The sequence below is a fragment of the Sycon ciliatum genome, chromosome 1 (assembly GCF_964019385.1).
Source record: "Sycon ciliatum chromosome 1, ocSycCili1.1, whole genome shotgun sequence".
NCBI classification, from domain to species: Eukaryota; Metazoa; Porifera; class Calcarea; order Leucosolenida; family Sycettidae; genus Sycon; species Sycon ciliatum.
In genome coordinates this window covers 79,954,834-79,971,738 of record NC_088643.1, presented here as the reverse complement: position 1 = coordinate 79,971,738, position 16,905 = coordinate 79,954,834, and the positions used below count along the sequence as shown (strand labels likewise).

General features: G+C 49.7%; 3 protein-coding genes across 4 annotated transcripts in view; 2 read left to right on the top strand and 1 right to left on the bottom strand.

Moving 5' to 3' along the window:
* Positions 1 to 3,688: 3,688 nt before the first annotated feature.
* Positions 3,689 to 5,233, top strand: LOC135807904 (uncharacterized). The gene has a single exon (XM_065321262.1). It carries the CDS (start codon positions 3,689 to 3,691, stop codon positions 5,231 to 5,233), a length of 1,545 nt encoding a protein of 514 aa, XP_065177334.1.
* A 194-nt stretch (positions 5,234 to 5,427) lies between these two features.
* Positions 5,428 to 6,159, top strand: LOC135807888 (uncharacterized). Its single transcript, XM_065321261.1, has one exon. It carries the CDS (start codon positions 5,428 to 5,430, stop codon positions 6,157 to 6,159), a length of 732 nt encoding a protein of 243 aa, XP_065177333.1.
* A 6,178-nt stretch (positions 6,160 to 12,337) lies between these two features.
* The window catches only part of LOC135805732 (uncharacterized), a 54,397-nt gene continuing 49,829 nt past the window's right edge, over positions 12,338 to 16,905 (bottom strand). For both annotated transcript variants that reach the window (XM_065319818.1, XM_065319819.1), the window contains one exon: positions 12,338 to 12,568. The gene's annotated coding sequence lies outside the window, so the exon portion shown is untranslated. The remainder of the gene's footprint in view (positions 12,569 to 16,905) is intronic.

Genomic DNA, 16,905 nt, shown 5'->3' with positions numbered 1-16,905 from the left:
GATCGCTCATCAAGGACAATGTCTGGGTATGAGCTCCATCCATACTGGTCTATGTTGTATTCCTGAAACAGATCACAACATGAAAACACATACACAATATGAGCATGTTAGGGATTTCACTGGGATACTGGTATAGATTAAACAAGAGAGCTTGGAAGCTCAGGGCCCTACGCTATGCTTTTTTTGCCTAGCTCATCGTACATGTTACTAGAACTGATGGAAATGTTTTTTTTTCCGTTGATTAGCAACATCATTGTATTGCAAAAACGTTTCAATCAGTTTGAATATGAGTTAGGCAAAACAATTTGCAGAATTTATTGCGGATTTGTTATTTTTCTCTCACTTCATCCGCTTTTGGTTTGCTCCTTCTTTTCCTTTTTATCTCCTTATAATCGGATTTTCTGGTGGTTTAGCGTGTGCGCTAAGCCCTGTTAACGAACGTGGAACATCTACCACTCATACTTACTTTGATGATCATGCATCTGATTATGATGTCATTGCTATACATGCGCATGCGCAGCGCGCGCCACTCTCCCACGCATGCATTCCAAATCTTGCTTTAGAGAGAGAGAAGGAGAAAAGAGAGACTCCTTTGTCACTTTTGCTTTCTGACGACTTGACTGTTCACTGGTTTGTCCGTCAGTGTCAATTTCCTACATAATTAACGGACATGCCAAGAACACGGAGCACCTCACGGGGTGCAAGCGCTGCTGGCACTGACGCTGACGGTCCCCCAGCTCTATACCCGTATCCGCAGCGGGCTGTGAATTCTGCGAATTCTCAAGACCATCGGAGAGCGAGGTCCCGTGTGATCCATGCTCATGGGCACATTTCAGCCAATGCGGACCAGGTGACTTCTCCTGCGCCGTCACAACCCGCTCCTCTCACCCTGAGCGACCTGACTGGTGTTATCCAGCCCCTCCTGGAGCGCGTGGAGCGCTTGGAATCCAACGTCGTCGCCCCTACCACCTCGCCCATTGCCGCACCAGCACCAGCACCAGCATCAGCTCCTCTCCCGCTGGGGCAGCCTTCCCCGATGCACTTGGCTTGCGCAGCCGGCTCTCCAGGACTCCCCGTCATCCCTCCACGGCTACGGGAACGTATCACACGAGGTGAGTTTGTCAAATTTGGGGACTTGTTGCCTGAAGCCATGTCCGGCAGTAGTGATGTCCTGCAGTTGTCGTTGGTGAACGGCAGGTCCGTTGAGCTGGTGCAGAGCTCGTCCACTCCCCAGCCCTCCAAGCGCCGAGTCCATGACTTGGCGACGTGGTTAGAGGCCTTCACCTTGTTCACCAGAGTCCTGGTCGATGCGTCGCCGGACCAAGCTCCAGATTTGCTGGCGTACCAAGCCAACATCATCGAGGCCAACAACAATTATCTGACCGACGCGTGGCTGACCTATGACCGTCGTTTCCGTGCTGGTCTTGCTGCCATGCCGCACCTGTATTCCTGGCGGCAACTGGACCCTAACCTCTGGCAGTCCTGCTTCACGAGCCGCGGGCGCCCTATCTGCTCGCGTTGTTCTCTCGTGCACCCATCTCCAGCCCCGCATTGCCCCTTTCGTGGAGGGCTCCCTCTTGCGCAGCACGCAGGCGGGAGCCAGTCAGCCACCAGCCCAGCTCCTCGTCACGATGGCCGCCAGATCTGCCGGAATTACAACAACGGCGCCTGCACATACCCGTCCTGCAGACGGGCCCATGTCTGTCTGTCATGCCGCGGCAAACACCCAAAGAAGACTTGCACCCGAGCGGCCTCTCAGTCTTCCCAGTGACGTCGTCACTCCAGTCAACGTGCCTCGGCTAACTGCACTGCTAGCTGCTCACCCTGATGCCCTGTTTCGTGATTATGTATGTGCTGGCATGTTTAACGGCTTCTCGATTGGTCACACCACTCCTCTGGCATCATGCATTCAATCTGTCAATCATCCGTCTAGTCTCTGCAATAAACAATTTGTCACCCTGTACCTACAGTCTTGTTGCGATGCTGGGGAAACAGCTGGTCCGTTTGCTGAGCCGCCATATCAGCTGTTTCAAACCTCGGGTTTGGGCCTGATCCCAAAATCCAATGGCAAATTTCGCCTCATCCATGACCTATCCTCCCCCACTGGCCGCAGTGTCAATGATGGTATTTCCCGGGAGTCATTCAGCTTGGAGTATGACACTGTCGATTCGGCTATCTCCTATATCATGAAGTTAGGCCGTGGTTGCTACCTGACCAAAGTGGACATTCGAAACGCCTTCCGATTATGCCCACGGTCAGTTTCTGGAAACTACCAGAGGTGAAAGAAAGTGATTAAATTTGGAAAGGATTGGTGTTGTGAGCTGCCTTTGGAGTGAAAAACTTGTCAGCGCCTTCTAGGTTCAGCCTGGTCCCATAGCTCAGTGGTTAGAGCATTGCTCATGACAAGCAGGGTCCCAGGTTCGAGTCCTGGTGGGTCTGGCGTTTTTTTCTCTTTTCAGGCAGTTCACTTCCCCGACTGATCCTTTGAATATGAAGTTCTCCCAATCCTTTCCAAATTTAATCACTTTCTTTCACCTCTGGTAGTTTCCAGAAACTGACCGTGGTTGGTCCCCTGGGGGAGGGAAAAAGACCCAAGTGCCATCAGTATGTGTGGCACGTGTTGTGAGCTGCCTTTGGAGTGAAAAACTTGTCAGCGCCTTCTAGGTTCAGCCTGGTCCCATAGCTCAGTGGTTAGAGCATTGCTCATGACAAGCAGGGTCCCAGGTTCGAGTCCTGGTGGGTCTGGCGTTTTTTTCTCTTTTCAGGCAGTTCACTTCCCCGACTGATCCTTTGAATATGAAGTTCTCCCAATCCTTTCCAAATTATTATTATTATTATTATTATTATTATAATGTATTAAAATGCAATACAACATACACTGGAGAAGAAATCAGGAAAATAAAATATGAGCTCAAAAATGGAACGAAAAATAGCAAATAGAATCAAAACTCACGATGGAATCAAACTCACGATGGAATCAAACTCATGATGGAAACTACAAAACCCAATGAGTTGGAAAACCAACCACAGAATTAGATATTGGGAATAGAGTCAGACACAACAACGACCGAAATCAGTACACCAAAAAAATTATTATTATTATATATGCCTGTGTGGATTCACAGGAAGTGTGAGTTACGAAGTCTGAAGAAAATGTTGAACGGCCTCTGCTGGGATGACGACTACACCATAGCTCAGTGGTTAGAGCATCGCTGGCTACAAACGAGGGTCCCTGGTTCGAGTCCTGGTGGTGACAGTCAATTTTTTCTTCAGACTTTTCCCGTTTGTCTCTTTCCCTCAAACCAGTTAATATTATTATTATTACTTCGAAGTAATATTATTATTATTATTATTATTATTATTCTAGTGCGACTTATAATCCGGGAAATACGGTAGTACTTACTGGTCGGCAAAAAAGGCACAGAAATTGCAGTTTTTTGCCAAAATTCTGTACTCACTCGAATAGTAGCCGGGGGCTTCTATTTTTTCATTACATTTTGAGGAGGCTTCTATTCAAGAGGGGCTTTTTATTCCCGTAGCTATGCAGAAGACGTTACTTCAGTAACGTCTGCCGCTTGCCAGGGTCCACACAGCTTTAATGGTGGTTTAGCGTGTGCGCTAAGCCCTGTTAACGAACGTGGAACATCTACCACTCATACTTAGTCTGATGATCATGCATCTGATTATGATGTCATTGCTAGTTGCTCACCCTGATGCCCTGTTTCGTGATTATGTATGTGCTGGCATGTTTAACGGCTTCTCGATTGGTCACACCACTCCTCTGGTATCATGCATTCAATCTGTCAATCATCCGTCTAGTCTCTGCAATAAACAATTTGTCACCCTGTACCTACAGTCTTGTTGCGATGCTGGGGAAACAGCTGGTCCGTTTGCTGAGCCGCCATATCAGCTGTTTCAAACCTCGGGTTTGGGCCTGATCCCAAAATCCAATGGCAAATTTCGCCTCATCCATGACCTATCCTCCCCCACTGGCCGCAGTGTCAATGATGGTATTTCCCGGGAGTCATTCAGCTTGGAGTATGACACTGTCGATTCGGCTATCTCCTATATCATGAAGTTAGGCCGTGGTTGCTACCTGACCAAAGTGGACATTCGAAACGCCTTCCGATTATGCCCTGTTGCCCCCTCTGACTGGCACTTGTTGGGTATCTCTTGGGATGGTCGTTACTATTTCGAAAAAGTCCTCCCGTTCGGCCTTCGGTCAGCTCCGTACATATTTGACAAGTTTGCATCTGCCCTTCATTGGGTTCTGGAGGACACATGCCGCCTTCCCCATCTCATTCATTATCTAGATGACTTCCTGAATGTATCGCCTCCCAGTCTTCCTCTTGCCCAGCACCAGAAGTTACTACTGCTGGACCTGTTTGCATATTTACAGGTCCCAGTTGCACCTGAGAAGGTTGACGGCCCCTCTACGGTTCTCACCTTCCTGGGCTTAGAGCTGGACACAATGGCTCTGGAGATCCGCCTTCCACCCTCAAAGCTGACTAAGCTATCTACCACCGTGTCGGCCCTCGTCCAATCCGGCCGGGTTCAGAAACGCGACCTCGCCTCCGTATTGGGCAAACTCTCGTTCGCGTCCAGAGCTGTACCAGCTGGTCGCACATTCCTGAGACGCCTGTACGACCTGGACAGAGCAACTCGATCAACACCATTGCACCAATGGCTACGCATTTCGGCATCGGCAATGGCAGACCTGTTGTGGTGGGCAGAGGCCCTGACCATATGGAATGGGAAGTCATTCTTCCTGGTGGATGAGTGGACGCCAGCCCCCGACATGCAACTACAGACTGATGCCAGCGGCACTCACGGTTATGGTGCCTTCTACAACGGCCGGTGGCTGAGAGGAGAGTGGACAGCCCAGAACGAGAACGAGAACATTGAGTTCAAAGAAATGTATGCTATCATAGTTGCCTGCGCGACCTGGGGTTCGGAGTGGAGCAGGCGACGCATTCAGTTTCAGTGTGACAACAAGGCCGTGGTGGACTGTATACGCTCCGGTACCTGCCGTTCACCGCCAGTCATGACACTTATCCGGGCATTGTATCTGCTGTGTATTGAGCATGACTTCTTGGTGTCAGCTGTCCACATTCCTGGTGTCACTAACACTGTCGCCGATGCATTGTCTCGCAATTTGCTGCAGGTATTCAGGCACCAGGCCCCGGAAGCAGCAGCCGAGCCAGATCAGCCAGTCTTGCCAACTCTCCGTTGACAGACTCCGTGCTACAGCTAGCAGCACTGGCAATAGCACCATCCTCCCGCCGGACGTATTCTACTGCCGAGACCCGCTACTTCCAGTTCTGCCAAGTGCATGCCTGCAACCCATTGCCGGGCGACGACTTTACTTTGTGCTATTTTGCTACCGAGTTGTTCAGGACTCTTCAGCCTCGATCTGTCCGTGTCTACATGTCAGCAATCCGCAACCTTCATGTGGAACTTGGCTTTGCTTACCCGTCGGGCCCAACAACTCTCCTCGCTAGGGTCCTGCGGGGCATCGACAGGTCGTCATCGACACAGCGTCGTCTGCCGATAACCACTCCACTTCTCAGGGAGATCTGCCGGCATGTTGCCGTTCCACGCATGCGGCACCCTCACGACAAGGCCATGCTAAGGGCAGCTTTTTCCTTGGCGTTTCATGGGTTCTTCCGTTGTGGAGAACTGACTGCTGGCCTGAGGCGATGTGATGTGACGATCAGTACTGACCAGCGGTCGTTATCGTTAAACGTGCGCTCATCTAAGACGGACCCCGACAGCACGGGCCACACAGTATTGGTTGGAGCCAGCACGGACGCACTGATCTGCCCAGTGCAGGCCATGGCAAACTACCTGGCGTTTCGCCCCGGCGGCGACCATCTGTTCACTTATGCTAATGGCCAGCCGCTTACAAGAAATGCAGTGTCCTCTGAACTGCGCAACCTGCTGCCACTCTGTGGGGTCACGGACCCGAGTGCATATGCCAGTCACTCTTTCCGGATTGGCGCCGCAACATCAGCGGCCATGGCAGGTGTCCCCGAACACATCATCCGTATCATGGGTAGATGGCGCAGTGATGCGGTCCACCGCTACATCCGGGCTGCTACAGCTGACACCCTGCGAGTGTCACGTCAATTAGCTGCAGTTCAAAGTCATCAATGGTAGCTGCGGGTTAGTGACCACATCATGCCTGAACTGCTTAGCTTTAGCTTTACATTGCTGCTGTCAGTACAGCACAATACACCAGTCGTATTTCATTATTACTCTCATGCCATATTGGGGATATTGGGAACGGGCAGTCTATCTCCGCAGCTGGCTCATTTCAATCACTACCGGTCGCAGCTCCTGCCCACGGCAGGCCGACCGTCTCTCGTTCACACTCTGTGTGCTCCAGGTCACAGCTCCTGCGCAGAGCAGGCCGACCTGTCTGTCTCTCTCTCACACACACTATGTGTGCACCGGGTCACAGCTCCTGCGCAGAGCAGGCCGACCTGTCTTTCTCATGCACGCCAGCTGCTCCGCCCAATATCCCTGATATGCCAACCAGAAAACAATGTGTTCTGAGCCGGGTGCATGCCTGTATGTGGAGAGTGCGTTAATGGTGGTTTAGCGTGTGCGCTAAGCCCTGTTAACGAACGTGGAACATCTACCACTCATACTTAGTCTGATGATCATGCATCTGATTATGATGTCATTGCTATACATGCGCATGCGCAGCGCGCGCCACTCTCCCACGCATGCATTCCAAATCTTGCTTTAGAGAGAGAGAAGGAGAAAAGAGAGACTCCTTTGTCACTTTTGCTTTCTGACGACTTGACTGTTCACTGGTTTGTCCGTCAGTGTCAATTTCCCCTTCCCTCCCAACCCCATTCGACTGGGGATCACTATCTCTCCGTCACTGTCACCATAATTTCCTCAATAACAGTGTCAGTACAACTCTTGTCAATATACTTATATCGGGTGAGGGCAGTCTATCTCCGCAGCTGGCTCATTTCAATCACTACCGGTCGCAGCTCCTGCCCACGGCAGGCCGACCGTCTCTCGTTCACACTCTGTGTGCTCCAGGTCACAGCTCCTGCGCAGAGCAGGCCGACCTGTCTGTCTCTCTCTCACACACACTATGTGTGCACCGGGTCACAGCTCCTGCGCAGAGCAGGCCGACCTGTCTTTCTCATGCACGCCAGCTGCTCCGCCCAATATCCCTGATATGCCAACCAGAAAACAATGTGTTCTGAGCCGGGTGCATGCCTGTATGTGGAGAGTGCGTTAATGGCCTTTTTACATTGAACTGTTGAGCCAATGAGGTAAAATTATATTCCATACAATACGATATCGCGATACAATACAATAATACAAAAATGTCCTTACCTTGATAGTGTTCTTGTGCTTTTAACTGTTGCTGGCGGCCGAATGCATGGTTGCCTGTGGAGCACATTACATAACTTTACAGTCTCCTGTAATACGCATCCTGTCCGACGGCAAAAGAGGCTGCAGATTTATTTTTTCTGCGCGTTTTCAGCAATTTCATCGTATTGTTGTACGACATGCTATCCTTCTACCGTACAACACCGTATCGATGTCTGGCGCTAGCTCTGTCGCCTTGTGTATTTACGGTAATAGGGACAAGTACGGGATAGCGCCAGTCGGAGGTCCGTCTGCCACAGAGCTAGCGCCAGACATGAAATTGTCGGAGCAACCAACGACCACTTAATATATCAGTAGCAAGTGCTATCCCGAGCATTATGTTAGCATTACGAAAGCAAAGACAGGATGCGTGTTACAGGAGACCCAAGTTGCTGAAGACCAGTAGTCATTGCTGATAACGCGCAGAAAAACTAAATCTGCAGCCTCTTTTGCCGTCGGACAGGATGCGTATTACAGGAGACAGTAAAGTTATGTAATGTGCTCCACAGGCAACCATGCATTCGGCCGCCAGCAACAGTTAAAAGCACAAGCACACTATCAAGGTAAGGACATTTTTGTATTATTGTATTGTACCGTATTGTATGGAATATAATTTTACCTCATTGGCTCAACAGGTCAATGTAAAAAGGCCAGAAAATCCGATTATAAGGAGATAAAAAGGAAAAGAAGGAGCAAACCAAAAGCGGATGAAGTGAGAGAAAAATAACAATCCGCAATGATCCTGCAAATACCTTTGCCTAACTCATATTCAAACTGATTGAAACGTTTTTGCAATACAATGATGTAGCCAATCAACGGAAAAAAAACATTTCCATCAGTTCTTGTAACATGTACGATGAGCTAAGTAGTGGTTGCGAGTGGTTGCGTGCTCTTCAGGCACAATCTTCCTCAGCCTACTCAAGCTCAACTGACGAGGGGTGAATTCCCCGAAACACTGTGTATTGAGCAGGGAGTGGTGCTTTCTTGCAGGTTTGCCGAGTCGAAGGTTCGATGGACTTCTCGTGTGCTCTGGATGGCAGTCGTGAGTCAGTCAAGTGTCAAGTAAAGTCGGCGGAATAGCGCGAGCTCCGGTGTGGGGAGCAAACCATTTCTTATGTACGATGAGCTAGGCAAAAAAATGTCCTGATGTCTGTCCTGACGTTTCCTGTGACCGGCGCTGACTCTGCCGATCACGGGCGTTCTGGACTCGACGGGATCTCTCTTCCAACGTTTCCTGTGACCGGCGCTGAATCGCCCGTTCACGCTTATTTTGGAGTCGATTCTGCGTCTGTCCTGACGTTTCCTGGGACCGGCGCTGACTCTGCCGATCACGGGCGTTCTGGAGTCGACAGGATCTCTCTTCCGACGTTTCCTGTGACCGGCGCTGAATCGCCCGTTCACGCTTATTTTGGAGACGACGGGATCTCTCTTCCAAAGTATGTTTTTGCTGACGCATCCTATCACAGTTTCCGCAACTACAGTCCATTTCAAAACTATAGACGCGTGAACTCATACGTACGAGCCGTACGTACTGTAGCGCACGACAGCCGTGAGAAATGAAAGTCTCAAATGAATCTTCTTCTTGCTTGCATTTTCTGAGCGCCTGACTCACTGTAATGGCTTCCAAGGTCCGTAAGAATCTCAGTGATGCCGAGAAAGATATTATTAGTCGTGTTCATTGTTTCTTCGAACAAGAGCTGGATTTTGATTGACGCTTGAGTATCCGAAATCCTCGTCGTCGAACTCACCTTGCAACTGGCGTGAGTGAAACCACTGTCACTCGTTGTGTCAGGCGAAGGGAACAGGGAGGCTCAAATCAAATCAAAAAGAGAAAATATAATTATCATCTCTACTGTATTTCACCCAACAAGATCCAAAACATGCAGAAAAGAAGAGAAAAAAAGGCAGGAGGCGTGATGGGATTCGAATGCCCCACACTTGTACTGGAAATCACGGATCGAAACCACGAGGCTACCAGGACCCGTACAAAAATGCACCCGCGATGGTCTGGGCGCAGCACTGTCTCAGCAGGAGCAAAAATCCGAAACAAACTGGTCAAACCCTTAAAACAAACTGGTCAAACCCTTCAAAACAGAAATTACATGTAAAACCGGAAAACCTGGCCTAAAAATAAACTTCAATTGTAGCGAAAACAAAGTATATAGCCAGAATTGTGAAGCGATGCAGAGACGGAATCTGGAGAAAAAACTAAAAATATTTAAATAAATCCCATCGAATTTTGCAAAACACTACGCGTCTATAGTTTTGAAATGGACTGTAGCGTCCATTCTAATTTTATTTCCTCCTCGTCTCCCTATTAATTTTCTTTCCAAATCTCCCTCTACATCAGGGAGTCGTATACATAATACGACGAATATTGTGGCCAGCTGTTTGTGGCCAGCTGTTATGTACAATCCTGTAGAACCTTTGTAGTCACAGATACGGGACAGATACGGTAGCTCCAGGCGTGACACAAACACACAAACAAACAAACACCAAATCACAGATACGGGACAGATACGGTAGCTCCAGGCGTGACACAAATACACACACAAACAAACAAACACCAAATCACAGATATGGGACAGATACGGTAGCTCCAGGCGTGACACAAACACACAAACACCAAATTAAAGCTGTGTGGACCCTGGCTAGCGCCAGACGTTACTGAAGTAACGTCTTCTGCATAGCTACGGGAATAAAAAGCCCCTCTTGAATAGAAGCCTCCTCAAAATGTAATGAAAAAATAGAAGCCCCCGGCTACTATTCGAGTGAGTACAGAATTTTGGCAAAAAACTGCAATTTCTGTGCCTTTTTTGCCGACCAGTAAGTACTACCGTATTTCCCGGATTATAAGTCGCACTAGAATAATAATAATAATAATAATAATGACAGTTCGCATTTCACTCATTGCATGAGGTCAACGCATCTGTTAACAATTTCGAGCCAAGCAGCTCTATCAGAAGCAGATTGCACAGCATCCAGAAGCGACAGATTAATGCATTGTAAGTCTTTCTTGACAACGTCAAGAATATAACTAGAATATAACTTTATTATAAGTCGCATCCCCATTTTCAGGTTTGAGCCATCTTGTTTTGATATATTGACTTCAGTAGCAAGTCATGCTCGATTGTAAGTCGCACCCCCTTTCTTACCCTTGAAATTTAGTGTAAAAAGGTGCGACTTATATTCGGGGAAATACGGTACTCCTGCACTTCGACTCTGCTGAGCTGGATCAGCTATGTGCGTGTCATTCCTGACTTTCCATGCGAAGTTTATCAGTGACATGCTGACATTCAGTCACCCGCATGTAGTCTTCTGAAGTCTACAACACTGAACCACTGTGAGTGCGAGTGAAGACAGAACAGAAGACAGTGACAACCTGCAGCAAAGTACTGAGTACAAACATTTTAATTGACTGACTTGCTTGTTGAGGCCTTTTTTAGTAGTTCACGGTCACCAATTAATTTGAATTTTGGAATGAATCTCGTCTCCTGTCAGCTTTCATGAGTGCATCAATTTTGATAAGCCTGTACAATCTAGCTACACCGGGATTTCCAGCACTGCAAGAGAGGGCTCACCGTGTCAAAGATAGCTTTGTAGTCACGTTCAATCAGCTGCACATTGTACCTGAAGCGGGCAAACATAATAATTATAATCCTTGTGTCAGAAATAGTTTTAGGAAGCCAAGCTGCAAAAGGAGCACACCGCCAGCAAATAATCACAGAGAGAAGTTGAGCATCCAGTGGTTTGGCCAAAAGGCATATTTCTTACTACCTGCCGTCTGTTACCAATACAGCATAACTAGTGTATGCTGAGGAATCTGATACAGCTAGTCACCATGCCGTGCGTACCTCGTTTCCAGCACCTTGAGGAGTTCACCATCATCCATAACTGACTTTGACCCGATGAACAAAAACTGGTCGGTCGGACAAGCGCCTGGATTATGAAAGGCATTGGTACAAAGGCAAAAGAACATGCAAGGAAATAAAGAGCATACCCTGTCCGTTCTTGGGCAGCCAAGACACACTCAAGCAGCCACACAGTCTATTCAATGACAAATGTGATAACATGACATCCCTTCATAGACTTGACTTCAATCCAAGTCTCACTATTATTGACGTGAAACAAGGTCACTGTTCACGTCAATATTCCTGCTAAATGACAACTCTTGCAGGAAGCCATCAACACCACCGCCTGGTGGAGAGTGGAATATGTAGAGGGGACGGCTCGATACCGGGACGCTTTGACAGCCAAATTTGTATAGACCCAAACCGATCATCAGCGTTGATTTTTCACTCGAAATATGTTTGTGGAAGGAAACTGGCATGTTGAAGTTTGCTCTGGGGCCAGAGTCAATCGAACTGAGCCACTCCTTTGTGTTGACCCATTGCCTCCAAGTTGCCCAATTTTTCGCTTCAAAAAAGTTCAAATCAGAGGTGGCTCCAAACCGGACACGTTTTAGAGTGCACGTCAAATTCACTCTGGGTCTGACATTAGGTAATTGCTATCGCTCCACGACGGCCAGTACAGAGTAACAATAAGCCTTGTGTGTGCTTCCATTAGGTTTTATTGGTATGCGGTGCTTTATTGGCGAGAGGCGAGCCGCTGTTTACCTGCGACAAGAAGTTGATTTTTCGAAAGTCGTAAAACTCAAGTCGCAGTGCGAAGCAACACGTCAAAAACTCACCTGCTTGATATGGCGCTTCTGGTCATCGCAGAGCCATGACATTTTGGCTCGGAGTATAACACATCGTAGTCTCACTGTGACATATGTTTTCTAATCAAAATACCAAGAGAGAAAGTGAATATTGAGTCCGTTCCGGTTTGCAACCTGTGTCCTATTTGAAACCGTCCCCTCTACAGGATATTGCACGATTCCAAGGTGATTATTTTTCAAACCCTGAAGGTACAGTAAAGCAATTTGCACCTACCATCAGATACATTTGTTGGTGTAACTGACTTCAAGAGAAGGAAACGAATGTCTGGATTTGCTGACAGGGCCCTGAGCTGCCAGGCGGGGTGCTCCTCCAATGAGTCAGAACCGTCAGCCGGCCGAGTTGGCAAAGCAGGAAAAACAAAGTCAATTGCCAGAGTGAACAACGACCATGGCCAGACGTCTTGTACAGCATCCTGTCCTCGCACAATGATGCAGTTATAGCCAGAGCACCTAAAGTAGCACAGGAACCAGGCAGAATTTGGATGAAAATGATGTTTAGATCTAAGATCGACGACTTTGTTAGGTAAATTAGCGTAATCCAACTTTTTAATGATTTTTGCGCGCGCGCAAAAATATGTTAACACAGAAGGCGCATGCTCTGTTCCCAACAAACTCTCACTCGCTCATTGTTCTCCGAAGTCCACTGTTCCTGATTTCAGTACTTGGTGTGTCTGCACTGGCAGTGGATTTCTTTCTCAACCTCAACCTCAAGGTTTACCATAGCTCACGGCGATACCCCGTGCGTGTAACCAGTTGGCTCCCAGGCCCAGGTATTCCAGTCGCGCCTTGTCGTCCCCGTATGTCGACACCTCAAATCGAGCCCCTGCGGACCGTGGCGATCGTTCCGGCAATGCCCGTGCAGAGCAGGACGATATGCCGTCCGATGTTCCTCAGCCGGCCAGCTTATTCACAACTAGTCTAAAGACCAAGTTCTCTTACAGCGGCCGTGTCGACGGCCCTGCACCCCCTGCAGGCTCGAGTCGAGCGCCTTGAGGAGCGAATTGCAGCTCGCCCAGATCCAGACGGCCATCAGGTGGCGGTCCTCTCAGTGGCAGATGTGGTCCAAACCGCGTCCAACACCGTCACCCACTACCCTCCGCAGGTCGACTCCGGCCCCATGGACATTTCCGTTATCCAACCCACGCTGCCTCCGATAGCAGTGCCCATGGCTCAACCTGCGGCGACCAAGGTCATCCTGCCGCCTGCTGCACCAACGATGGTTGTCGGGGACTCCGCCAGACGGACAAGCCCGTCACAACGAAGTCGTCTCCCCACTCCACTGTACATAGCCCGCCTGATGACTCTTTTGTCAGGTATTTCTAATTGTTTTCTCTCTGACTTTATCCTTAATGGCTTGCAACACGGGTTTCCCATTGGCCACTCTGGTGCCTCTGTATCTACAATCTCTGGCAACCTCTCAACTGCCTTTGAACATGCTCCGTTTGTACAGCAACAAATTGCTGACCGGGTCCGACATGATGAATCAGCCGGTCATTTCTCTGTCCAGCCTTTTTTTCACCCATTTGTATGCTCTCCGCTCGGCGTTGTGCCCAAGAACAACGGGAAATTGTCTCAAGTCTAGAGTAACATCCCAGGACTTAGCCGCCTGACTACATTCAGTCGGACTGAGAGTTTCGCGTGGAGCTGAAGGCCTCGCCGTCGTTGATGTCAATGGACGGAGCAATATTGTTCCGTACATTTTTCCAGGAAGGTTGCAACCTGATCGCGCCTAGTCTCACACACTTTGAATTTCTCCACAGGACATTTGCTGCTATGCTTGTCACCAGCTCTGGGTGATTTATCAGGGGCAGTTCGGCTGTGATGGGAATAATTGTAATACCATCGTCCAAAAGGATAGTCCGATTTCCTTGAGCGAACCCACCGAAGTCGCCAAGAGATTTCCAATTCCATGCATTCTGCTTGATAACAACTTCCAGGCACCCTATATCAGTGTTGGTACACAGGCTAATCCACACTCTTTCAGAAAGCCTCCAGTGTCAATGGCAGCGCCCCAGTCATGTATCCAGTGGCAGGCACCGCCTATGAGCACAATGTCAATGACTTCTACAGGTACTAATGTATATGGGCATACCGACCAACCACAGATGTCTTCCGGGTACATGCAACAGCCAAGGGTTATGCAACACCATCCAATATTGGAAATCAAATGTATGCAACAGGGCTACCTCAAATACAACAAAATCAAGCTCGTGCAGAGCCATGGAAGCAGCTACAACGAGTTGGCATACCGATATTCAGCGGTGACAAACGTACGTTTGAGTCATTCCGAGAAGCTTTCATGGCATGTGTAGATAGTGCACCCGCCACCCCTCAGTACAAGCTGTTGCAATTGAGGCAGTATTTGGCAGGAGAAGCACTGACAGCCATCGAGCGATTTGGCTACTCACCATCAGCCTATGACGCAGCTAAGAAGTTGCTAGAACGCAAGTATGGCGGTGAGCGTCGCCGTGTGGCTTTACATATTGAACGCGCACAGCCACTTGACCACATCGATGGGTCTGCAACCAGTGGTACCTCCACGTGCACAGCCAACACTCCCAACAGTAGCAGCAGCAACAGCAGCACAGCGGGCTGGTCGAGTCTCTGTTGATGCTGTGGTGCCTGAGCGCCACATGCGCGACAGCCTGGAAACGACTGCACCAATTCTGCAAACTAGTCGGCACCAAGGTGATTACAGACACCATCATGCTGGCGTTTGTAGCCTACCTGGCACGTAAACATGCCGCGTCAACCGTCCGCTTGTATGTGTCGGCGATCCGGGCAATTGCCAAAGAAAACGGCAAAGATCTCTCTTCGCGAAGAGTGGACCTCGCAGTTAAAGGAGTGGCACGTGCACAGGCCAACCGAACTAAGAACGCCAGCAAGCCAATCCTCCGGCCCCACATGGCAGCTATGCGCAACGCCCTGATTAGGTCTAATCTCAACGCTACCGACAGAGCCATGGCATGGGCAGCCATTTGCCTGGGCTTCTTCGCCTGTCTCCAGGCAAGCGAATACACTTCCACAACCGCCACAACCATGTCAAACGGGGGCCTCCAAACAAAATGACCTCTCCATCACGCCGCAGGCCATACAGGTCACAATCAAGAAGTCCAAGACCGACCAACTCGGCAAGGGTCACTCCGTCCGGCTCACAACCACCAACTCAACGGTTTGCCCGGTCAGAGCCATGCATACCTATCTCTCCAGACGCGCCAACCTGCCCAATAGACCACTGGTCATCGAAAGCTGTGGCAATTTCCTGGCTGCACAAAGACTCACACGTCTGATCCGTCAGCTCCTGAGCAGCGCAGGGTACCCACCGAACCAGTATCCACTGCACGGCCTCAGAGCCGGACCCGCAACCACAGGAGCATTGAGCGGCTTCACCGAATCCGAGATCATGAAACTCGGCAGAACGGCGAAGTGCCTGCTACAAGCACTATGTCCGCTGTGGAAAGTAACTGTTCACCGTCCGCAGGCGCGCAAGCGCGCACAGCCACATACACGCACCCGCATACACATACACACGCACGCATGCGCACACCCACATGCATGCACACACGCATGCGTACGCGCACCCGCACTCTGACACCGTGCAAGCATGCACGCATGCACACACGCTGCGCACCCGCTGGTACGCCCACTCGCGGACGCACGCACTCACGTTCTAGCACTGACTGTGCACGCACGCTTCTGATACTTATGAGAAGCTATCTGCTCCACTTAGTTGCGGTGCTATTGCTCTCACCTATGGCACCATGCCACCCATAGCTTTTGCGACTGCATGCGATTCAAACCCTTATCAGTGTCACTAAGGGAATACAAACATACGAATGGCATGCAGTCGAACTACATGCATGTAGCTGAAGCGCTTGAATACCATACTAAGGTCATTCAGCTGACCAACGCGGAATTTGGGGGCATTCGGCGGCTTGGTCTGATTCCTAGCTTGTTGGTAACCGGCTTGAGATTTCAAAGGTTGCTATGACAACGTGCAGTCATGCGCAGGGCCACCCAACATGCATTTGGGGGCCCAGGAAAGACAGAAACGCGTTGCTAGGCAACAGCAAAAGCGCTTGGCGAGTATCACGCTACTCATGCAGCGCGCACGTTGGCGTAGGGTATCACGCTACCCTTGTGCTGCGTAGGGTATCATGCTACCCTTGTGCTGCGTAGGGTATCACGCTACCCTTGTGCTGTGGGGTACCACATTGCCCATCGCTGGAATCAGACCCGCGCCCCGGATACCTTGCGCTGGCGCAAGCGCGCACAGCCACACCCACAGACACGCACCCGCATACACATACACACGCACGCACACCCCCACGCATGCACACACATATGCATGCACGCGTACGCGCACCCGCAGTCTGACACCGCGCAAGCACGCATGCAGGTACACGCCTGGGCGTGCATCACTACAGGTGTCCCGATTTTTTCCATCTTGCATGCTGTTTGCTCACCCCCTCTCGCAATGTGATCCAAGCGCTGCAGGTTGTTCGGCAAACTCATTCTTACCCCCTGCTCAGGCAATCACAGCGATGAGTATTTTCAGTGATGGCTATGAACCAGAGAAAAGCGAAGGCGGTTACGCCTGACTGATCAAAAGCTAGTCGAAACTACCATCGCAGCGACATCAGCGAGGAAATGGCGTCTAGCTCAACTATTTCAGCTCCCATCGACAAAAAAAGAATTATCAGGTCACCCAAGACTGAAGACTATTGTCCATGTCCAATTCCTTACCTGTTGTACGACTGCTGGTGAGAAAATAATATACCCCGTTT

What these genes read in the sequence shown, in the direction of transcription:
- LOC135807904 (XM_065321262.1), top strand. Translation starts at nt 3,689, where the DNA reads ATGTCATTGCTAGTTGCTCACCCTGATGCCCTGTTTCGTGATTATGTA.
- LOC135807888 (XM_065321261.1), top strand. Translation starts at nt 5,428, where the DNA reads ATGTCAGCAATCCGCAACCTTCATGTGGAACTTGGCTTTGCTTACCCG.